Below are 24,597 nucleotides of genomic sequence, written 5' to 3'. Positions count from 1 at the left end.
TTGAGGGGCGTTGTTGTAATCTTAAACTCCCTCAGTCCCCAGAGTGTCTTCATTTCAATATAACTGATTTTCCTTTTTATCCTATGTGTTTTATTTATGCATTTCTAATGTTCTTCTAAGACGGGGACTGTGGATTTTACCCAGCTGCCAAAGAGATCAGTAGCACAAAAAAGGTTAAGGACCTACCCAGGGGACCACCCAGAGAGAGCTAAGCAATGCCACCAGCATAGCCCACAGGCATGAAATATTTCTTGACTTTTTCAAATATAATATTTGAAACACTAAATCTTTTTTTTTAAAGCACATATAGTTGTGACTAGTCAAGGCATACCTCAAGTTTTAATTTGCACAGAAGCCAAGGCCAAACCTGCCACCTCTTCTCTGTTTCTGTCTGGGTGACTGGTACCATCTAAGTTCTACATGTCAGAAATTAGCAAGTCACCCGAGAGGTTTCAGGCTTGCCTCTTCCACCACTCTAGTATAATCAAATACGAAGTCCTGGCAATTCTACTCTTTTCAATTTATGTATATCCCTTCTGTTCTTAGGTTAGGGACTGCTGTCTTAAGTTAGGGACTTTCTCTAGGACTCCTCTCTCAGGCTCTCAATACTGATTGTTGTCCCCACCTTCTTATCTAGCAGTATATAAACAAAACATACAAGATACCTGAGTCCCAACAAAGTGAAATCCAAGGTTACCTAGCTTGTTACAGCAAAGCTAGGGCTCAAAACCAGTATTCCTTTCCCCCAAACAGCTTCTTTCTTTCCCCCTTGGCTTTAGCAGTATAAACAAAGTTTTCACTTGTGATACAAGAACATTAATTTATCACTGTGCCTTGGGTTGCCTCTCACCCCAACTCCCATCCTGTGTGAGTCATGTTCATCTCAGAGAAAACTGAAATTGTATAAATTTTACGAGTGAACTGCTTTTACCTAGCACCCAGGTGTACATTTATAGCATTAAGATACCTTGATCTCACTAGGACTTTTCAAATTTTGAATGTTTGGTGAATCATGAAGAGGAAATGGACTTTTTGTGGTAGGGTGGCTGCAGAACTATCAGAATTCTGGGCAACTCTTAGAAGCCTGCCAACAACCCCTTTATCCATTGAAACTATTTTGTCTCATGTTACTGATGACATTAATTTGCTAGTTTTCTGCATAACCACCTCATCTCACAAATTTGTACCTATTGCATAATAAAGCTGTTGTTTTAAGGATGCTATCACCATAAATTTGCATATTCGGAGAAGAGTCTTCCCAGGAAAGCCTGTCTTGCTCAGGAAGCCCCTGGCATGTAAGAGGTCCAGCATCAGCAAAGAATGTGTGGGAGCAAAACGCTTAGTGAACAGTTAGCGCAATGTAGCTGCTTCTGGTGTGGTGGTTGTATGCTTATCATTCTTCAAAGCATGTATTGTGACTTAGAGGGCTTATTAATTGAAGCCCAGCTTTGAGCTATGAAATTTAACTTGAAACTTGAGAAGGCACCCACTGATGTCACAGGTTGTCCTTACAGGTCAAGAGTCCAATCAGAGAGAGCCCATTTTCATCCCTGTCACTTGCGGCTGAGTGCCTGAATGTCTCACTTGACTACTCTGCAAAAATGGGGATTTCCCAGACAAATATAATACTTCCCCTATGATCTCACAGGTTTATGATAAAGAACAAATGACGGAAGTGTATACCAAGGCACTTTGTATTCCAAAAATCAAAGGTTTTAGAAAAGAAAACTGATGGTTCTACAAGGAGCAGTCCTTGTGTTCAGGGACTGTCCTCTTAGGTTTGTAATATGGGAAGAGAAATTGGTCATGAGCTATTGGGGGTTTTTGATGCAGTTAAACTGAAACATAGGTAATAAGCAGAATCCTTATAAAATGTAAGGTCAACATACTCTTTAACAGAAGTACCCTTTTGAAACTATTTATATGACATAGCAAAATAAAGCCAGTGATCTTTAAAAGACTATTTGTGAAGAAAAGCATCCAGATACGTTTTGCTATAGTTCTGCTTAATACATTCTAAGCTGTTAAATGGCCTCACACTTTAGTTAGACAGGTACTTGAGAAAAAGAAAGTAGAATCAAATACTGTCTTAAGCACACTTTTAAGCACATCTGTGAGACATTTTGAGGAACCCTAATTGCCTGGTAAAGGGTGATAAGATTTGATTACTATGATTTATCTAATGACCATTATTTGATCTGTTAATGACCGAGGTTTTTAGCAAATTGAGGATTTGGAAAATTGTAGCAGAAAGAGATACAGAATTAGCTGTTCTACAAAAACACCTTTCCAAGAGAATTAGTATTGATGTAAGTATCAAAACACTCTTTCCAGCATTTCTAGGCATATTTGAGGTTGGAATCACTTTTCAGTTCCTCCCCATGTACCAGGGAAAATGATTAAAATAAAAGCCAAATCTACTACCTCACTGGCCACCAGCCAGTCACATGACTGCCCCATTGAAGCTGCTGCTTCTTTCACACCCCAAATCACCATGCCTTGTGCCTCCCCAAGAATCTACTCAGAAATTCAGCAGCTCTTCCTTTTACTTGCTTATAAACCACAGTCTCAATTCTACTTCCAGTCTCTGAACAATAGGACTGTTTGTCCATCTTTCTAATTCCGCAGGTGGTTCCAAAGTCCACACCCACCCTTAGTGGTTCCAAGGTATTTTTCTGGCTCCAACACTTTCTAAAGAAAAGAAAATAAGATAAATGTAACCTCAGCCAGAGCACCCTTTCTGGTGAAGTGCTCTGCGGCCCACAGCAGAGTTAGTAGACCCTCACCTGACCAAGCCAGGCTCTTTCAGCTCCTCATCACACCACAGTAAGTGAAGATCATCCATGTGATCATGGATGATCACTGAATGCTATCCCCAATTTGCAAAAGCAGAAACAGAGGCTACTAGAGGGTTGGATAGCTAGCCCACAGGCAAACAGTGGGTCAGCAGGGAGCCGGCATTCATGTGCAGACCTGACAGCACCCATGCTCTGAATTCCTACACTCGGATATTGTATTCTAAACAACAATGTTTCTTTTTCAAAGAGTTTTAGAAATGAGCCTACTGAAGCTGACTACCCAGTTTTGTTTTGTTTCGTTTTGTTTTGACTACCCAATTTTTAACTCCCTTTTCCCCAACTTCCTCTCCAACACAGAGATCTATACCAGAGATGGGAACTCCTACGGGAGACCTTGTGAATTTCCATTCTTAGTTGATGGGACCTGGCATCATGATTGCATCCTTGATGAGGATCATAGTGGGCCATGGTGTGCCACCACCTTAAATTATGAATATGACCGAAAGTGGGGCATCTGCTTAAAGCCTGGTATGTATGGGCTGATAAACTTTATGTGGAAAGGCAGTACATTTATATGAGGCAACAGGGAGAAGGAAGAGTTCAAAGCGACTGCAAAAATATCATCCTGGATAAGGAGTGTATGTTTGGAGGAGAAGAGAGAGGTAATGTGTAGCCATGAATTTGCCTTCAGAGGCAGGCCTGGAAGTGAACCAAGGCGGATGGTGTCATGGAGGAGAAGGAGAGAGTGTTCCATAGCACAGACACCTCAGGGAGAGGAAGTGTGGAAAAGGCATGCACAGTTAGGAAATTGCTGCTGACCTTTAGTAGTTTCAGAAGACTAGAGGGGGTAGAAGCTGGGTTGTAGTGGAATGAAGCATGAACAGAAGGAAGTAAGCCTCGCAAGTTTCACGGAGCAGAAGAGACAGTTGGCAAAGGACAAAATTGCAACAAATTTATGTAGTTACAACCTCATTTGGCTTTATTGCAATTCTAGAATCAGGCAACACCTCATTTCATAAAAGAGTACTGTAAGTGTTCCAGTTCCTTGAATAGAGAGGATTGGCTTTGTAGACAGAAAAAGGGCTGAAGAAAGCAAAGACAAAAACCAAAGAGTGGATTGGTCGTTTCAAAGTAACTTTCCTTGTAAGAACAATAGAGAAATAATCAATTGGTTAACATCAGGTGACTTCAGGTTAAGCATTAAAACAGAGGGAACTTCATTTTAATCAGGCCAATTAAAGATTGAAACTGGCCTGTTTGGGAAATTAGGCAGTTGTCTCTCTCTCTTGATTTCTCAAAAGGCCGGATAACAACTCTGTTTCAGTTTGGTGAGTGGAACTTTGGCATGGATGACTCCATTTTGATTTTCGAGTCCTAGATCAGGAGCTTAGTCCAAAACAGTGACCTCCTGTAATTTTTATTTTAAAAAGCAAAGGGTAGTTTAAGAAAGAGATCAATTGAAAAACACTTTTAGAATGGTGAAGTATTAAGCATGTTTATGGCCTGAAGCAAAGAGCAGGAAAGAGAAGAGATAGATCTTCCTGGGGCTCTCAAAATTGGTAACACTGTTCCTTCCACCATTCCTGTGTGTTTGTCAGAGTGCTTTTTCTCATTACTTCTTACCAGAAGCAAACTGCGAGTTGCTAAAGAATTTGCTGTTCTTTAGAAAGACAGAGACCAAAGTAGCAATTACATCATTGTCTGGCACATAACAGAAACAGCTTCTCACCAATTAGGTGAGAGTTACAGGGGATCATGGTACCTGACGTGTGATAGGTACTCACAAAATATTACTTAATAGACAATAGATTGAAAGAATCTATAGCAAAGAGAAAGGAAAGAGCTCCAGACCTAAGTAATAATAGTTAATACTTAACAGGGCTCTGCCAGGTGTCAGATACTGTTTCAAGCTCTCAATATACATTAACTCATTTAATCCCCCAGCAACCCTGAAAGGTACCATACTTTATTCCCATTTTACAGATGATCACAGTGAGGCACAAGGGAGATATGTAACTTGCCTAAGATCACACAGCTAATAAATATCAGAACTAGGATTCAAACCCAGGAAGTCTGGCTATGAAGTCCTTGTCCCAAACAGCTACACTATACTGACTAATTGAGCAGCCAGCCAGGTGGTATTAGTAATGCTGATCCCTCCTCTGGGAATCTGAGCTTCAGCATGCAGAGTTCTAAGCAACTTGAAGAGATTATACTGGGTTAAGACTTCAGATTTCAGGGTGCAACAGAATTACGTGCAGAATTTGTTAGAACACAGGTATCTAGGGCCCAGAGATTCTGATTCAGTAGATTTTTGGTGGCACCACCAAATTTGGCAAGTTTCCAGGTAGTGCTGATAATGCTGGTCTGGGGACCAGTCTTTGAGGATTATGTATCTAGTTAGAGGCTCAAGCTTCTCAACACCTGTAACCTACCTACTAAAATGGAAAAAGCCAGTATTTTCTTCAGCTGTAATTGATAATAAGCAGAGTTTGGTCAACCAGGTGTCAACTTCATTTAACTCTCCTTATTTGGATCAGAAATTGAGATGTGAAAGGTTGCTTAGAGGTTATCCAGTGCAAAACCCTGTTTCTCAGGTGAGAGGCAGCAGGCCCAGATCCATGAAGTGGCCTTTCAGGATCAGACCACATTTTTGTGGAAACTAGTGAAGGATTCCTTATCCTCCTTCCCCACTGTACATACTTGCCGCACTGTACCTTGCTGCCTTGACAGGGATGTGTCTTGGTGCCTTTAGCCTCCTGTGGGTGTTGTGTGTGTGCTGGGGGTTTAGGGGTGTGACACATACAGTGTTGTTAATGCATGCATACGCTTCCTAGAGTTACTTTTTATGGAAGAAGCAAGACTGAGTTTCTCAAACCTGAGGGCTGCTAAATCATGGAGGTCATGTTGTATAGTGAACACACGGCCATCCCACTCCTGGACGCTTCTGGATTTACAAAAGTAGGGCCTCAGTGGTAATAATGAACCTTTAGACAATGTGCTTTCAAATCCACCCTATTTTGTTTTTACCAAATGTCAGAATCTCTGTTGCTATTTATGCCATAGAAAAATGGCTGAAGCAGCAGGATGTGCCATTCAGAGGATCAACAAGACCAGTGCCCTCATTATAGCTCTGCCACAGTCACTTCTAGATCTTTACTCGTGTGTGTGAAATGAGGAAATTAGAAAAGATGATCTCTAAAGGCCCTTCCAGCTTGTAGGATCATGAGTATAACATCTGATATGTAACTGGCTACAGGAGGCCTTTTGGAAAATCCCCCAGCTGGAGCCTGGGATGCACTTGACACAGCCTGCACTGGACTTCCCCTCTTGTGGGGTGTACACAGAAGGCTCTGAATATATTTTGAACCAGTTGTCAAAAAACTTTTATATCTCATTCAGGAAACAGCTTGCAGTTTCTTTGTCTGAAATTATGTATACTCTACAAACACATATGTATACGTGTTTATATGCACATATATACACACATATACATATATAAATCATATGTAATGTGAATTATATATCATATATTCGATTCTTTATTAAAATATTAAGGAGAAATTTGGACATAGTTTCCCAAATAGTCACTTGGGCTCAATATCTTGGCCATTTAAGCAGCATATCTGTGCACACACGTACACATACAGTGGTTTCTATGCAAGCTGTGGGCAGACCCTCTGTAGTCTGCCACTATGTTCAAATGAGCTTGTTTTCCATTAGCTCAGTGTTCACAACATGTGCACACTGAGACTCATATCTCAGGCAGAGGGCAGGCAGGGACATGGGCGAAAACACAGCATTGTAATTGATAGGGATAAAAGGAGAGCGGAAAATAAGAAAGAGTGGAAGCTTCAACCAGCCTGAGTCATTTGGTGTGTTATGATTCCAATTGTATTGTGATCAAAATATGGTCTAAACGAGTGATGGCAGTCTCCATTTGGGCATATCCTAAGAGTATGCAAATTGACTTGCAGTATTTGTAAGCATCCTAAGTAATGGAAAACATTATGTCCTTACTTTATGATCACTAACGTGTCTTTATCAACAGAAAACGGTTGTGAAGATAATTGGGAAAAGAACGAGCAGTTTGGAAGTTGCTACCAATTTAATACTCAGACGGCTCTTTCTTGGAAAGAAGCTTATGTTTCATGTCAGAATCAAGGAGCTGATTTACTGAGCATCAACAGTGCTGCTGAGTTAACTTACCTTAAAGGTAGATTTTATTTGCATGTGATAGAGCAAATTGGCTAAAATTGTAAAGGTACTTCTTCTGTTTTCATATCCAGATGTGTTTCTTTGTATGTATCTTTTCTGGCCTCTCTTGGGATTTAAACTTCTACACTGAAACCCATAAGCAAAAAAGTACCGAATGTAATCATATTTCACCATTGTGAAATACATCTTGTGATGGAAAGTAAAGAGAGATTGATGTTCAGAAAACAAGTTTGGGTAGCAAGATTAGACTGATACCCTAATCCTAAATGAAAGGATTTTTCAAAAAGTGAACAATTAAACTCTTTGAACATTGAAAAATAGAGAATTAAAGGAAGGGAAGGAAGATGGTTACGTTATACTAGATGGCCTCAGTAAAGGTCCCCCTCCTGAGTGAAAGGGTACAGTCCTCAGGGGCAAGGAGTGTTTTACTAAATCTTAAAGTGGGTTTAATAACATGGATACAGAGTGGATAGGACTTTGTTTTGTTTTGTTTGGGGCATGGTAGTGGTAATTTTTTAATGTTTAATTATGAAAACTTAATAGGAATAAATAAAAACTTTAAAACACCACTTATCCTTCCATAAGAATTTAAGGATCACCTTGTTAATTTCAGTAGCAAACCCTATTGTAACTTTAGTTGGAATCCTATTGAATTATAGATTCATTAAAAAGGAATTGGCCGGGTGCAGCGACTCACACCTGCAATGCCAGCACTTTGAAAGGTAAAAGCAGGAGGATTACTTGAAGCCAGGAGTTTGAAACCAGCCTGGGCAGCCAAGTGAGACCTAGTCTCTACCAAAAAAAAAAAAAAAATTGGCTGTTGGCATGTGCCTGTAGTCCCAGCTGCCCTGGAGGCTGAGGTAGAAGGATTGCTCGAGCCTAGGAGATTGAGGCTGCAGAGAGCTATGATGGCATCACTGCACTTCAGCCTGAGTGACAGAGCAAGACCTTGTCTTAAAAAATAAATAAATAAATAAATAAATAAAAGGTATTGCTGTTTCAATATTGTCTTCTCAACCATGAAAATGATATGCTTTTCTATTTATTTAGGACTTCTTTTATGTACTCAGTAAAATTCTATAACTCCTTCCAGAGTCTTGTATATCTTTCAAAAGAAACTATATAAAAAGAAATTTTAATATTATATTTAGAAATCAAGGAACCCAAGTTACTGAGTCCGTGATGAGTTATTCTTTGAATGGAAGACAAATAATTATAATATATGATAATGATGATGTGCCAGACAGACTACTAAATGCTTTTTATACATTATCTCATTTCATCCCCATCTAACTACCTTATGAGGTGGACGTTATTGTTATCCTCATTTTGCCGATGAGGAGTGCGAGGCTCAGAGAGGAAATATAACTTGGCCAAAGTCACCCACAAGTATTTATCAGAGCCTAAATTTGAATACTCAGTTTGACTTGAAAACACATTGCATCAGACATATAAATGGATTCACCTTTTATAAGACTCTAAGTTCTTTGCAGGCAGAAATGGGTCTCATGGGTTGTTTTTCACTTTTGCACAAAGCTGTAAGCTTTATTGCTATATAGTAAACAAGCATGTATTGTCTAAGAATTCAGATATATTCTGTCACACTATTTTATAATAACTGGAAATATTTAATAAATGCTTACTGTAAGCAAGCCCTACTGTCTCCAGATAAATCCATTAATCATTACTACAACTTCATCAAACAAATGGTTTATCACTAGATAACGAAATTGATCCTTAGAAATAATATACCCAGCAGCATACAGCTAAGAAGTATCAGATTGGGATTTGAATATCGACATATAGAATTGCAGAACCCTATTTATTTATTTGAAACAGGGTCTCAATACGTTGTCCAGGCTGGTGTGCAGTGGATATTCACAGGTGTGATCAGAGCACACTATAGCCTGGAACTCCTGGGCTCAAGCGATCTTCCCACCTCAGTCTTCTAAGTAGCTAGGACTACAGGAGCACAGGATTATGCCCAGCTTTCTTTTTTGTTAATACTACGTACCCCTCTTAGATATCTTTATCTCTTTTTATCATTAAAAGGCCACAAGCCTTTTGTCATTCTTTTTGTTTACAGCTTTATTCAGATCTCGTTTCTTACTCGTAGCTTTACCCTTTTCTTGTATTGTTTGGCACTTGAATATTCAGATCTTTAGAATGAAAATCTGCCAAATAAGCCGAATGGGCTAGTGTTTGACATTGGAGTTCTATTCCAGACCTCATTGAAGACTTACAAAAAATATTGTTCAGAATGAAAAGTGCCAAAAAATTAAAGATTCCTAGAATATTGACATTTGGAAACTGGTGACTTCAATCAAGGGGAAAAGTGCCGAAGTGTGACAATCAACATCCTACTAAACAATCTAATGATGCATTTGGAGGAACAAATGTTGCATGATTCTTTATGCATCCGTTTTCTTTAATAACTAATGAAAGTAAGGTAATATGGTAAAGGGCCTTATTGCACCCTACTCCTGGCCAGACATGCCCCATATTTAATACATACCATTAATTTTAGAAGTATATCTGTTTCTAATGTTTCAAGTTCCTTTTCCAGTATGAAAGCTTCTTAGGCATATCAATATGCCTAATTATGACTATTGGTTTCCCAAGACCCAAGAAAACTGTATTTTAACCTCTAAAACTCACAATATCCAAATCTGGAAAAGAAATTTTTATTAAGTGCGCCTTTACTGAAAACTACCATGTGTAAATACTGATCTGGGAGTAGTGACTTCCTAAGCAGTATCGAAAATCATTACCATCATTTGCACATTCTTTTTCCAATGTATATGAACCCATACCAACATGATTGCATCCAATTTTTTGTGGGCATATGCACATTGAATCGCATATCAGAAATTGGCCTCACTACCTAAATTATATCTGCTTTCCATCTTTCTTTTCTTTCTTTCTTTCTTTCTTTCTTTCTTTCTTTCTTTCTTTCTTTCTTTCTTTCTTTCTTTCTTTCTCTTTCTTTCTTTCTTTCTCTCTCTCTCTCTCTCTTTCTTTCTTTCTTTCTTTCTTTCTTTCTCTTTTCTTTCCTTCCTTCCTTCCTTTTTTTTCTTTTTTAGACAGAGTCTTGTTCTGTCGCCTAGGATGGAGTGCAGTGGCATGATCTTGGCTCACTGCAACCTCCGTCTCCTGGGTTCAAGCATTTTCCTGCCTCAGCCTCCCAAGTAGCTGGGATTACAGGCACACGCCACCACACCTGGCTAATTTTTGTGTTTTTAGTAGAGACGGAGTTTCACCATGTTGACCAGGGTGGTCTCAAACTCTTGACCTCAGGTGATCCACCCACCTTCTATCTTTCTTAATTGCTGATAGCATCTGGTCATCAAATAATAAATTTGAATGCTCTATCTCCATTGTACCACGTGTGTGTGCATGTGTGTGTGCATGCGTGCACATGCGTGCATGTGTGTGTGTGCACGTGTGTGACTCTCATTCTGTATCTGTAGTCTAAACTGGACCCTTTGGGACCTAGAGCCATGAGTCATATATATGTATTTCGTTATCTATGAAACAGCTGCTATACATATTTCTGATCCAGTCCCAGAAAAACTTGATCATTTGAGGGATCCATGTCTGTCTCCTTCTACTAGATTGAAATTCTCATGAGGGCAGGGACTTTGTCATTTCAGTTTTTATATCCCTAGAACCTGGCAAATAATATGTGTGCCTAATGAATTTAAATTGTCGGTCTAGAATCCAGTCAGATCTTCCAAATCTAGAAGTACAATGGAAACTGCTTTTGATAAGTCTTCTATGTTAATAAAAGAGGATTAAAAATAGATAGTGAGACAGCTACTCTAAGAAGCTTCTGTTCTTACCTTAGATGAAAGCGAATTTGACAAGCTAATAGGAGAGAAGAATTGAATTAACTTATCAGCCTTTGGGTTTCTCAATAGTCTGAAGACTTTTGTCTATTAGCATTGCCTGCCTTTGATGCATAGACAGCCTCCTATAGGGACTGCTGCCTTACAATCAAGGTCTGCACATTTGTTTGTTATTAGTAGAATAAGTCTAATTTAGATAATAACTTAGGCAACTTTGTCACTTGTTAAAATTTTTTAATTCTTACAGAAAAAGAAGACATTGCTAAAATTTTCTGGATTGGTTTAAATCAGCTATACTCTGCTAGAGGCTGGGAATGGTCAGACCACAAACCATTAAACTTTCTCAACTGGGATCCAGGTAACTGCTCCTTCCCCACCCCCTCTGCACAGAACAAGTCTTCAAAAAAGCAAAAGCTTCTCACTCACCAATAGCTTAGAAAAGTTTCACATCTTGGAAACTCTTACTATGGTTACCTCTCAGAAGAATGTTTTCTTCCTAAACCATTCTTAATTGTGGTACTGTTATTGCCAAGCTGAACCACACCATGGACAACTGGGCATTTGAACCTTTAGACCTTTAGAACAACCCTGCATTTTTATGTAAGAGCAGAAGGAGCTCCACCACATGGCCCAGAAGCCATTCTGTGTCCCTAAAGGACTTGGCATGACTGTGACTCACCCATGCTGTGTTTCATCTGCAGCTTAACTCTAATATGGACATATCCCTTCATTTTCAAACTCCTGGGATCTCTCCCCACTATAGCACGCAAGTACTGACAACATCATGGTTGTATTTTCTAATACAAATAAATACTTCAAAGAGAGTCTTTTTGGGAATAAAACAAACAAAATGCCATTTAGCCAAAAGACTTTCTCCCCAAAGGAAGGATTAGACAATTTTGAAAAATAAAATAAAATCTTAGACTTCTGACAAATGTAGAACCTAAAGTTAACACTGATTTCAGTATAAAACTGCTCTGTACGCATACAGGAAAACTGAGTTAAGAGCAATAAAATTCCAATTAGTCACTTTAGTTAATTTAGTTTGCTAAATTTCCTTATCAGCAAATGAAGTAATACTTTTATTATTTCACTAAATAGAATCTTTAAAGATAATTTAATCTTTAACTCAAGGCCTTAATGGCATGACAATGATAAATTAATATTTTTATTTTATGGAGTAGCAGATTAAGAGCTACTAACCATAGAATATGACCTGGAAGTCATTTAAGGAAAAAGTTTTGGTTTTGGTTTTTGTTTTTAAAATTGACTGCAATGTATCATAATATTTTCCCCTTAGATCCTATATTTTAGAAGAAAGACATATTTAAGCACATAATTATTCATTGAGGCTTATACATTTCAATTTAGCTAGGTTTTAACTATACTATGAGTTCCCATAAAAGCATAAAATTAGGAATACAAATTATTCTTTATGACCACCATCCTGGCCCTAACTTTCTCATTCTAATGCTTTGAAAAATGTTCCCTTTTAAGACAGGCCCAGTGCACCTACTATAGGTGGCTCCAGCTGCGCAAGAATGGATGCTGAGTCTGGTCTGTGGCAGAGCTTTTCTTGTGACGCTCAACTTCCCTATGTCTGCAGGAAACCATTAAATAATACGGTGGAGTTAACAGGTATCTCTCTTACATGCTTATACAAATAGGTCTTAAAATCATAGTTTTGTGAAAACAAGTAAATCTTTTCTGACATCCATTTCCACCTTTCCTTCTCCTGATACTGATAGTACCGAAAAGTACTTGATTTTTAACCCTGTGGTTAGATGTTATCAACCATATATGAATAAAGCTTTGGTTGAGGTAATAAAGAATATTAAATAAAAGGATGTACTTGCCCAGAAGAAGGCAGAGATATTCGAGATAGGAAATATACTTCTGTTCGTGTGTGGCTCTTTTTTCTCCAGAGCAGCGGTTCTCCAGGGGTGGTCCCCAGACCAACAGCATCAACATTACCTCTTCCTGTTAGAAATGCAAGCTCTCAGGACCCACCACAGATTTGCTACATCAGAAACTAGAGGATGGGGTCCAGCAATCTGTGTTTTAAGAAGCTCTCCAGGTGGTTCTGATGCATATTCAAGTTGGAGAACCACTACTGTGCATGCCTCCGTAATAAGGCAAAACCTATGGACACAGGAGTAATCCCAGGCTTCTTCACCCTGTGCCCCACAGCACCCGGCCCTCTTCTGTCCTCTGCCAGGCAGGTGTTTGGCTTGAAAAATCAAGTAAAAAAGGAGAGGTGCAGAGGGACAAAATGTGTACAATGAGGGGGGTTTTCCAGGGAGTTTGGGGATGAAAGAGACATAAGAACAGCTGAAGTTTTTGAGGAGTGGAACGGTGTGAGGAGTTTTTGAAAGAATGGAGAAGAGGAGTGCCTTGACTGTCAAGCACAGAGCCTGATGTATACCTGGTATTTAATTACATCCTCACCAAATAAGAGAAACTAATACTCAAAACTGGAGGGGTGTATTAGTCCATTTTCATGCTACTGTTAAAGACATACCCAAGACTGGGAGGAAAAAGAGGTTTAATAGACTTACAGTCTCACATGGTTGGGGAGGCCTCACAATCATGGCGGAAGGCAAGGAGGTGCAAGTCACATCTCACATAGATGGTGGCAAGCAAAGAAAGAGAGCTTGTGCAGGGAAACTCCCCCTTATAAGACCGCCAGATCTCGTGAGACTTATTCACTATCATGAGAACAGCACGGGAGAGACCTGCCCCCATGATTCAATTACCTTTCACCAGGTTCCTCCCGTAACACATGGGAATTTAAGGTGAGATTTGGATGAGGACACAGCCAAACCATATCAAGGGGAAAGGATGATTTTTAAATGTCCTGCTTTAAAAGGAACTATGAGTGAAGGGAATAAAGCATCCAAATGTCTTGTCATCTAAAAAGGAGCATAGAGCAATTTTTAAGGAAAAACTAGATATAAAATAAAGAATGTAAGGGGATATTTTAAGATAATAGGGGAAATGAACATTTGTCTTCCAAGTTGATTCAAACCGCATTTAGTCCATACAACAAAAGGCATAATAGAAAAGCCAGCACAAATGAAAATAAACTAGAGCAATTGATGATAGATTAAGTAAATATCTCGCAGTAGCAATTATTAAGTAAATCATGATGTTTCCACATGATTGAATAATATGCATTTACTAAAATAACTGTGCCAGCAGGAAAATACAAAGAACAAAACCAAATGATATTCCTACTTATCATTTTAATCTTGTAAAAAATATATATTCATTGAGACAAAGACTAGAATATGAAAATGATTGCATTAAGTTCCATTGTGGGTGATATTTTTCCTCTGTTCCTTTATCATAATTATAAAATATAACAATAATACATGCTATTTCAGAATATTAAAGTTAATTGAGTTATCTTGCAAGTGTAAGAGGTTAGCTGAATCTGAATCACTTTATCCTTCAGTAAGAAAACAAACTGTCCACATTTTTAAGATGCTGTGCATTCTTACAACAGATATTCCAAATGGTTCTGAATCAGTGAAGTCTGAGTAACGAACTCACTTTCTGGTTTTGTTAACAGGGGTAGAAGTATTCTGTAGGGTTTTATACTTCATTATTTTTTTCTAATCTGGAAAAATTAGACCTTTGATTGTGAGCTTTATCATGGTCAAAACAGAATCACTAATTCCATGAGGTCCATCTGTCTAGCAGAGGGAAGGAAAGAAGTGCAGGGGTAACCTTTGCCCTTTCCCTCCATTGCTGCCATCTCTTGGATGCGAAGTGTATAAATGTCTTATTCTGTCCCTTAAATCTCTGCCTGTTCTTTGTTCAACAGTGAGCATTAATCTACATCCCCTTGCTAAGCTGACCATACAAGAAAAGGAGGCTCGCCCTCTTATAATCTTCTCAAGGACAGAGACTGGAGGGAAACCTAACAAATTCCGTACCCAGGAAAAGATTTGTCAGAAACTGACTTAAGGCACATCTTTCTACTGTCTACTTGGACTAAGGGCAATCTCTCCCTTGATTGTGTCCAAACCCGTTAATAGTCTGTGCTCAGCCATATAGCACATTGAAGCACGTTAAAGTCACATCATTTTCTGAATCCCAGTGGGAATTCCTACGATGCCATATATACCTCATTTATATGGTAGGCACCACATGAATTCATGTCACTGTAGCATCTGACATCACATTCCCCAGTTTTCCAGGACCCTCATTATTCAAGAAAAAATAATTTGCAATGTTATTGATTCAAAATAGATGTATCTTTACTGGAATATAAATAGCTGCTTTTCCCCCAGATGTCTGGACATACTCAGATACCCGCTGTGATGCAGGCTGGCTGCCAAATAATGGATTTTGCTATCTGCTGGTAAATGAAAGTAATTCCTGGGATAAGGCACATGCGAAATGCAAAGACTTCAGTGGTGACCTAATCAGCATTCATTCTTTAGCAGATGTGGAGGTGGTGGTCACAAAACTCCATAATGAGGGTAAGTTTTTAAAAATATCCTATTTGAAAGGCTTAAGGCATTTTAAAGTATCCCTGGTTTTAGACTCTTGGTGGGAATGAAAAGCTTACAGTCTGATCCCACAGGTCAGCACTGTCAGATAGGATTGTCTCTGGTGATGGAACTGTTCTAAAATTAGCACTGTCTAGTATGGTGGCCACTAGCCACATGCAGCTTTTGAGCAGTTGGCATGTAGCTAGGGCAACTGAGGAACTGAATTATTACTTTTATTTCATTTTAACTAATTTAAATGGCCACATGTGCCTAGTGGCAACCAATTTGACAGTACTACCATTGATTGAATGATCTCCCTCTTCTCATGAGCTAAATTTTATTTAAGTTGCTCAGAAAACTTAAGTGATAATTACTTCACTTTTGTAATTACTTGAAAGCTAAATACTGGTAAAGGAAAATATACTTGACTGACAGTATTATGATCTCTTCCTAGAATTCACTAATAATAGCTAAGAGTAGGTACCTACTCAGTGCCAGCCTGGTGCTCCTTGTTTCACTTGTAAAGGCAGCAGAGTCATACCAGGGCAGCAGTGGACAGTATTTCTGTTCAAACTGGGATATGTATGATTGTATTTGTAGAATTTCATTCATCCCACAAAGCAAAGTTTATCTACATCAGATATCAGGAACACTCAGCCTGCAGATGTTCTACCCGTGTACTTTACTGGCATAAGTGACTTAAAAAGCCTTCATTACCCAACCTGCCTGTCTTATCGACATATTAATAACCAAATTAAGAGTACTACAAAGGCTCTTAAAACTCCGTATCAGAATGTAAAATTTCGTATAACAATATAAATATTAAAGTACGTAATTGAGCAAAACCAAAGAAATAAAACATTTTTCTTTTAGATACCAAAGAAGAAGTATGGATAGGCCTTAAGAACATAAATATACCAACTTTATTTCAGTGGTCAGATGGTACTGAAGTTACTCTAACATATTGGGATGAGAATGAGCCAAACGTTCCCTACAATAAGACGCCTAACTGTGTTTCCTACTTAGGAGAGGTAGGAAACCTCCTACGGTTTCTTTATGTTCTTATTGTTTTACTTAATGATAATATTAAGATTTCTTTGGTTGGGAAGTTTGTGTATAAGCTGGAAAAGAAAAGGTAAGAGCCCTCTGGATCAGGGTACAGGGCCACGGACCATTACCTGTTAAGAATCGGGTCGCGCAGCAGGAGGTGAGTGGCGGGTAAGCAAGCATTACAACCCGAGCTCCGCCTCCTGTAAGATCAGCAGCACCATTAGATTCTCATAGGAGGGCGAACCCTATTGTGAACTGCACATGCAAGGGATCTAGGTTGCACTTCCTTGTGGAACAGTTTCATCCCAAAACTATCCTCTTCGCCACCCTCTGTGGAAAAAATTGTCTTCCACAAAACTGGTCCCTGGTGCCAAAGGTTGGCAAAAAATAATCTCAAGTCTAGATTGTCTTTCTGGTAGTTACTTTAAAAAGGTAAATAAAAGCAATTACTAAGTAAGCAACCTACATCCTATCTGAGAGCATCTTTTCTGGTCTCAAACAGATACAGAGAATCCCTTTAGAACTCAGATTCTTGTGCCAGACTGATTCTAGCAACCTGCTTTCTCTCAGGACCAGGGCCTCCACCCACCTTTCTGCCATCAATGTGATATTTGGCTGATAACCACAATTTAACCTGAAAAATCCCGTCTTCCAAATTCATGTTCAGATTGTTTTATATCGATACTACTTTGAAAAGTGAAAAAATGATTTTATTTAAAAATTAGGCCTAACATCTTTCAGAAACCTATAGAGTGCTCAGCCTTAATAATCCAAAATAGGCTGTGTCTTGAGCAGAAAAGATATATGTACCTCTATGCTTTGTTTGTATCACTTTCCTGTGGACTCCTAATTGGTTATGAAAGTGACTGTGTCACTTAGACATCTAAAGAGACTTAAGTGGAAGCAATAAATATTATGTGTGTTTAAAAGAAATTTAGAAAGGTGTCACATTTGAAGCTCTATTCAAAATGATATCCAACATGTCTTTAGAAGAACATCAGAAATGGAAAGGGGTTCCCATGGGCAAGAGTGAACTGATGGCATACCTAGACAGCATTCCAATGTTCAAAACTGACACTTATCACAATCGTCTTATTAAAATTTAATTCGAAGAAAGCAAAGTGACTCAGTCAATTAAGCAAATTAATGTTAAATAGCATATTTGAAAGAGAGAATTTTGAAGTCCAGGTTGAAGTAGAGTTGAAAGAAACTTTTGACCTAGAATTCGTGGAGAATAGCTATTTTAGCCACCGTCATCATTTTACACGTGAGGAAACTGAGAAAGGGAGGTTGATGATGTGCCTAAAAGTTTCAAACTTTGGCTGTGCCTTAGGGAAGAAGACTAGAATGCTGAAACTGTGGGCTGACTTCTTCTCTCTTCAGCTTTTATACTAAGTGTCCTTTGATGGTTTTATTGCTACTCTTATAAGAAAATGAAATTTATCCACAATGTGACCTGGAGGTGATGCTGAGGTAACTGGTTGTGAGCCATCACTTTGCAGGCCTGTTGAGTAGCATTTTCTAGGAGTGTGTTCTCACATTTGATAATTCATTTATATTAATTCTCTTTCTCTCTCTCTCTTTCTGTCTCTCTCTCTCTCCCTCTCCCTCTCTCCCCCTCTCTCCCTCTCTCTCTCTCCCTCTCTCCCTCTCCCTCTCTCCCCCTCTCTCCCTCTCTCTCTCTCTCCCTCTTCCTCTCTCTCTCTTTCTTTCATAGTTTTTGTGAGTTCAGTTTTGAATATGCGGTACATAATTTCCTTTCCAAGCAAATGTTTTTGTCTCCTTTCAAAGCTAGGTCAGTGGAAAGTCCAGTCATGTGAGGAGAAACTAAAATATGTATGCAAGAGAAAGGGAGAAAAACTGAACGACGCAAGTTCTGATAAGATGTGTCCTCCAAATGAGGTAGGTGAAATCCCTATGTAAATTTTCTCAAGCAGTGTTACAACTTCTTGGTTAGAAATGGTAGCTGAGACTTAAATAATTCAGACTTATAAAATTGAGGAAACTACTAGTTTCTGTTCATTTATGTTAGAACAAGCCAGAAGGCAGTGAGTTGCAGCATATTGCTTCTTACAGAAGCAGAAATTTGAAAATTTCTATAAATATTTGTAGAATTACTAGCCTCAAGGCTGATGTCTTTACTTCCCCTACTAATATTATCAATATTCAAAAATAATTCATCCAGTGAATATTATACTCTTATGATGAGCCAGCCTCCAAGGATAAAGAGAATTAACCCATACCTTTTGTCTGGCACAGGCTCACAGTCTTGTGGAAGTTACCTGTGAAATTGCATCCCACCCCCATCACATGTGTGAATTCAATAGCCATGTCCTCAATTTCCACATGTTCTAAGATGCTATCAATGTAACAGAAACATGCTTGACAGACGGGGACACCATCAAGTCTGGAAAACAGTTTGACAGTATTTTTCCTCTGATTTAGGGCTGGAAGAGACATGGAGAAACCTGTTACAAGATTTACGAGGATGAGGTCCCTTTTGGAACAAACTGCAATCTGACTATCACTAGCAGGTGTGGCCATCAGTCAACTTGTACTCAGAAACTTTCAACTCTGAGTTCTTTTGCTCAACAGTCTTCGTAAGAAAAAGGTGCATCTTCAAATAAAGTCAATCATCGTGAAACAATTTGATTCTCCTTTTGTAGATTTGAGCAAGAATACCTAAATGATTTGATGAAAAAGTATGATAAATCTCTAAGAAAATACTTCTGGACTGGCCTGAGAGATGTAGATTCTCGTGGCGAGTATAATTGGGCAACTGTTGGTGGAACAAGGCGGTCTGTAACCTTTTCCAACTGGAATTTTCTTGAGCCAGGTGAGTGTCTTAATCTTTTTTTATATATATACTTTAAATTCTAGGGTACATGTGCACAACATGCAGGTTTGTTACATATGTATACATGTGCCATGTTGGTGTGCTGCACTAAAGTAGCAGTATACTGTGACTAGTGAAAGGCAGCACTCCTCTCAAAGGTGTTCCTCACTTACTTTTGAAATGTGAGTGACGTGATGATCTTCAGGATTGGAGGCTATCTATGGAAAAATACACAGAAGCAGTGGCTGTGTCTTCCCTATTATGTCCTTGAGAATAATCCAGTGAAAGAAGTTCAAAAACTTAGTTCTCCCAAACCACCATCTAATGGCTCAGAGCTAGAAGCACCAGTGTGAGTTTTTAAAATCTTTTCTGTGTAAATCTCAAATAGAATCTCAAAGCGCCCATGTGAGGCTCTTTACATTTTCATCTCTCTGCTTCCTAACCTTTTATCAAAACTGAATGTGTTTTCTTCCATTATTCTCAATGGGTAAGAATTATGGAGGCTATCTTGCATTATTTATTTTAATACTGTTTCATACTTTTAATACTGTTATGAATACATAAAATTATGACTGTCATAAAATAAACAGCAAACAAATGTATGTTACCACATACCTCCTTCTATCTTTATTATACCAGCTTTTCGTTTGGATCAGAATCTGGGAGAGTTGTGTTTTGAGGTTTACTAGGTTGCTTAAAAACTGCTCAAAGTTGTTAAGCTAATTTGAACCACTATCCTAAGCAGCAATAGTATTTAGGGTACAGCTCTAGAAACAGACCACCTGGGCACAAATCCTGGGGGCAACCACTTACTAATTCTATGACCTTGAACAAGTCACTTAATTCTCACTGTACCTCAAATTATGACAATAGAATCCCCCCTATAGGTTTGTTGTGAGGATTAATCTTTTTCAAAAAGTACTTTACAAATAGTAAACACCTATCATTATTATTCTGAACAACACATTTCTTTCCTCTCTTTGTTCCATGTCTTTTTATTCTCTCTCCCCAACTTGGCTGAAATAAAGAGTAGGAACACTAGAAGATGTTTGAACTTTAACATTTTAATTGTTAATTGAGCTTTCCACTTCAATCCCAGCTTCCCCGGGTGGCTGCGTGGCTATGTCTACTGGAAAGTCTCTTGGAAAGTGGGAGGTGAAGGACTGCAGAAGCTTCAAAGCACTTTCAATTTGCAAGAAAATGAGTGGACCCCTTGAGCCTGAAGAAGCAGCCCCTAAGCCTGATGACCCCTGTCCTGAAGGCTGGCAGAGTTTCCCCACAAGTCTTTCTTGTTATAAGGTAAAGTGACATTCTCATTCTATCCTTTAATGAAGTTATTTTTCCACTATCCTAGTTCGTGTCCTTGTACAAATTATGCTCTTCTCCATAGTCCTGTGTAACCTAACTAAAGTGCTCTGGAGCACAGAGTCCTTGGCAGGGCGTCGCCGAACCTCTGGCATGAGGTGGTCAGCCCCACACCCTACATGTGTCCTACCCGAAAAGGCAGGCCCAAGAACTGGCTCCTTCCCAAAGTCTTTTTTTCCCAGGAAGTTGGTATACTGTATGCCATACTGCCGCTCTGCCTATGATCCTCATATTCCTCTAATTCTTGTTGTCAAATTGATAGCTCCAGCACTGTTTATAGTGTAAAAAATTATATATATATTTATATATGTATTTATATTTATATATTTGGATCTGCATCAGTCAGCTAGTCCCATAAACAAACCATTAGATGCCACCCCAAAATTCGGTGACTATGACAACAAACATATAGCCTCACATTCTCACAGATCTCCAGGCCATCTAGGGTTTGACTGATCTAGTTTGGTGACCTCTGCTCCCAACTTCAGGTCAGCTGTGCTGGGCTCCAGCCCTTCATTCTAGGGCTCAGGCTGAAAGGGCAACAGTTTGCAGGGGTTGGTTGTTCTCGTGGTATATCACTGGAGCCCAAGAAGGCAAGCCAACCATATAAGCACATTTCAGGCCTCTGCTCACTTTACCTCCACTAATATCCCATCAACACAGTAAGTCATATGGCCAAGCCCCATGCCAAGGGACAAAGAAGTGTACTCCAGCCACCAGGGGGCTGTGGCAAGACCATCTAATTATATTACAAGGAACTGAAAAATTGGGACAAATGTAATTTGGCCTGTCATTGTGTCATCATCTCTTCTTCCTCCTCCTCCTCTTCTTCTTTCTTCTTTCTTTTTCTCCTTTCTTCTTCTTTTGAAACAGCCCAAGTTCCAGGTTTACTTTTGCCACTTTCTGTCAATGTTCACACACCAGTGCAGACTGCTCTTTGGTTCTTCCTCGTCAGAACATAGTTCTATTTCTGTGTGGGTCACAGAGTCTTATATTCGAAATTTCTATTGTTAGCACATTTCTTTGCCAAAGCCTACTCCCAAAGCATGCACATGTATCCTTTACAGCCTTGCCTGCTGGTTCATTTTATCTTTCAAGGTCCTAGGAATACGGGAGAACGTGGATCTTGTTGGACCAGTTCCCCAGCCTGGCTGAGGAAGGCCGTCCATCTGACCACAGGGACTGGCATCTGTGCTGGCCCTCAGTTGAATTGGCACTTTCAGCCGGACCAATCTGTGTCTCAGTATCTGTGCATTTACCTGTGCCTTCATTACACCTTTCAGAATTCATTTCAGGGGCCCACACATGTGACAGTAATTGACTTTAACACTGTGAAATACTTTAAGATTATACCAGAAAACAAATTAACATTATATTTTGCTAAGGTATTCCATGCAGAAAGAATTGTGAGAAAGAGGAACTGGGAAGAAGCTGAACGATTCTGCCAAGCCCTTGGAGCACACCTTTCTAGCTTCAGCCGTGTGGATGAAATAAAGGAATTTCTTCACTTTTTAACAAACCAGTTCAGGTAATGCTTTTAGAATGAGAATTTCTATGCTGAATTTGATGTCCTCTAGATATTCAAAATTGGCACATCCTTACCCTCTCTCCCTGTTGGAAAAAAAAAAATGGACATGTTTTATTATCTGAAAGGTCATTTGTTGCTTAGCAGTCATGCAACATGAAGCACTCTTAATATGCAGACACTATGAGGAATCTAAAGGTGAATGAAGTGTATTCCCTACCCTTTGTTTAATAAAGTCCAACAGCAATGTGTGGCAGAAAATCTAGAACATAGGCAAGGAAGGGCCTCGGGAATTCAGAGGAGGGAGGGAGTGTTTCCGGGAGTATAATCAGGAAAAATGTCAAAAAGAAGGCTGATTCTTGGAAGGTAGGTATTGTTTCAAAAGGCAAGATAGGAGAAGAAGGAGCCAGAAAAAAATCAGAACATAAGCAAAGGAACTGAGACCAGAATGTACAGATATGGTTAAGGAGGAGTGAGTCATACAAATTAGCTAGAAAATGGAATTTGGATATGAAATAGGAATGTCCTTGTTTGCCAGGGAAGGAGTTTGATCTTAAGTCATTAAGCACAACCAAACAAAAAACAAAAACAAGATGCCTGTGTGTGTATTTATATCTATACACACTCACATATACATGCATATATACATATATATACAGAGAGGAAGGCATTTCACCATGATGGCCAGGCTCGTCTCGAACTTCTGACCTTAGGTGATCCGCCCACCTTGGCCTTCCAAAGTACTGGGATTGAAGGCATGAGCCACCACGCCCAGCCCATTTTCAGTTTTGATGAAGTGCGAGTCTGCAAATTTGTTCAATAATAAAGTCTGTGCTTTTGAAAGAGACTTAAAACAAAACTTGCCAATTAGTACTTATCCAGCTCTAAGACTATAATGTTCTTTTCCTGGGAGGAAGGGGCCACGAAATACTACAAAATTGTGAAATTCTAATAAAAATCCTTTAAAAATTAAATTTTTTTAAATTTTTTAATTTTAAAAATTAAAGCAACTAGCAACATTTTCATTGTACAACAAATAAGTTAGTACTGAGTAGCTGGTGGCCTCCAGAAATGGGTCTGACTGTCCAATTTGCCATGGTCTCTAATTTATTACTTCTTGTCCCCACTTCCCTTGCTTATGTTATGTGCTTGTCTCATATGTACTCAAATAGCAATTGAGTTAATAATCACAAGTCATGTGATCATCTTAATAGGTGCTGAAAATGCATCTGGTAAAATCCACTATTCATTCCTGGTTTAATACATAAATATACACTTACATTTAATAAATATAACTAATATATAAATTTTTATTAGAATAGAAGAATAGTTCAAATTAATAGCCATATCACACTTAATGATGAAGCATTGTTAAGTGCATTTCCCTGAAAGTCTGAAAAAGGTAAGGATCCCTATATCATCACTATTGTTAATCTTGGTTTGAAATTCATCTCCTGCACATTAAGATAAAAATAATACTATAATGTATAAATGTTTATATATATTAAGCAGAGGAAAAGATAAATTATCAGAGCAAAGCATATACTATTTACACTTAAAACTAGACTGCAAAAATATATCAAAAAGGGTAATGGCTATTATATCTCTAGGAAGTAAGATTTTGAGTGATTTTTAAAGTCTTTCCTTTGGGCTGGGTGTGGTGGCTTACACCTGTAATCCCAGCACTTTGGGGGCCTGAGGTGAGAGGATTGCTTGAAACCAGGAGTTCGAGACCAGCCTGGGCAGCATAGGGAGACCCTGTCTCTATAAAACAACAACAACAACAAAAAAAACCCAAAAGATTAGCTAGGCATGGTGGCACACACCTGTAGTCCTGGTTACTCAGGAAGCTGAGTCAGGAGGATCACTTGAGCCCAGGAGTTCAAGGATACAGTGAGATAAGATAGTGCCACTGCACTCCAGCTTGGGCAACAGAGTGAGATGCTGTCTCTAAAAAATAAATGAATAAAATATTTTCTTTGGAAATTTCCATATTTTCCAGATTTGCTTTTTGTTTTGTTTTGTTTTGTGTTTTGAGACAGGGTCTTGTTTTGTCACTCAAGTCCAGTGGCGTGATTACAGCTCACTGCAGCCTCAACCTCCCAGACTCAGGTAATCCCCCTACTTCAGCCTCCCAAGTAACTGGGACTACAGTCACATGCCACAACACCCAGCTGATGTTTGTATTTTTTTGTAGAAACAGGTTTTTCCATGTTGCTCAGGCTAATCTCAGATTCCTGGGCTCAAGCGATTCACCTTCCTTGACCTCCCAAGGTGCTGGGATCACAGATGTGAGCCATAGTGCCTGGCCCAGATTTGCTCTAATATAGTTTTTGCTGTGTTTTTCTCATTAGAGAATGTAGTTTCACTACAGTGTACTGGGAACCTAATGTAAAATACAATACCTGTGTTCCATAAATATTTATTTATTAAGCATCTGTCGTAGAATCTCAGG

At 38.9% G+C, this 24,597-nt stretch overlaps 1 protein-coding gene across 1 annotated transcript in view; it reads left to right on the top strand.

The window, feature by feature from the left end:
* The window catches only part of LY75 (lymphocyte antigen 75), a 99,431-nt gene that overhangs the window by 7,445 nt on the left and 67,389 nt on the right, over nt 1–24,597 (top strand). Inside the window, exons 3-13 of the mRNA XM_038002067.2 lie at nt 3,156–3,326; nt 6,850–7,014; nt 11,112–11,222; nt 12,362–12,502; nt 15,163–15,354; nt 16,240–16,397; nt 18,208–18,318; nt 18,862–18,950; nt 19,083–19,252; nt 20,352–20,551; nt 22,003–22,145. Coding sequence (XP_037857995.2) covers nt 3,156–3,326; nt 6,850–7,014; nt 11,112–11,222; nt 12,362–12,502; nt 15,163–15,354; nt 16,240–16,397; nt 18,208–18,318; nt 18,862–18,950; nt 19,083–19,252; nt 20,352–20,551; nt 22,003–22,145 — 1,651 coding nt within the window. The remainder of the gene's footprint in view (nt 1–3,155; nt 3,327–6,849; nt 7,015–11,111; nt 11,223–12,361; nt 12,503–15,162; nt 15,355–16,239; nt 16,398–18,207; nt 18,319–18,861; nt 18,951–19,082; nt 19,253–20,351; nt 20,552–22,002; nt 22,146–24,597) is intronic.

The sequence above is a fragment of the Chlorocebus sabaeus genome, chromosome 10, assembly GCF_047675955.1.
Source record: "Chlorocebus sabaeus isolate Y175 chromosome 10, mChlSab1.0.hap1, whole genome shotgun sequence".
Classification (NCBI taxonomy): domain Eukaryota; kingdom Metazoa; phylum Chordata; class Mammalia; order Primates; family Cercopithecidae; genus Chlorocebus; species Chlorocebus sabaeus.
Note: the sequence above shows the minus strand (reverse complement) of the source record. Positions and strands in the feature narration are given on the sequence as shown.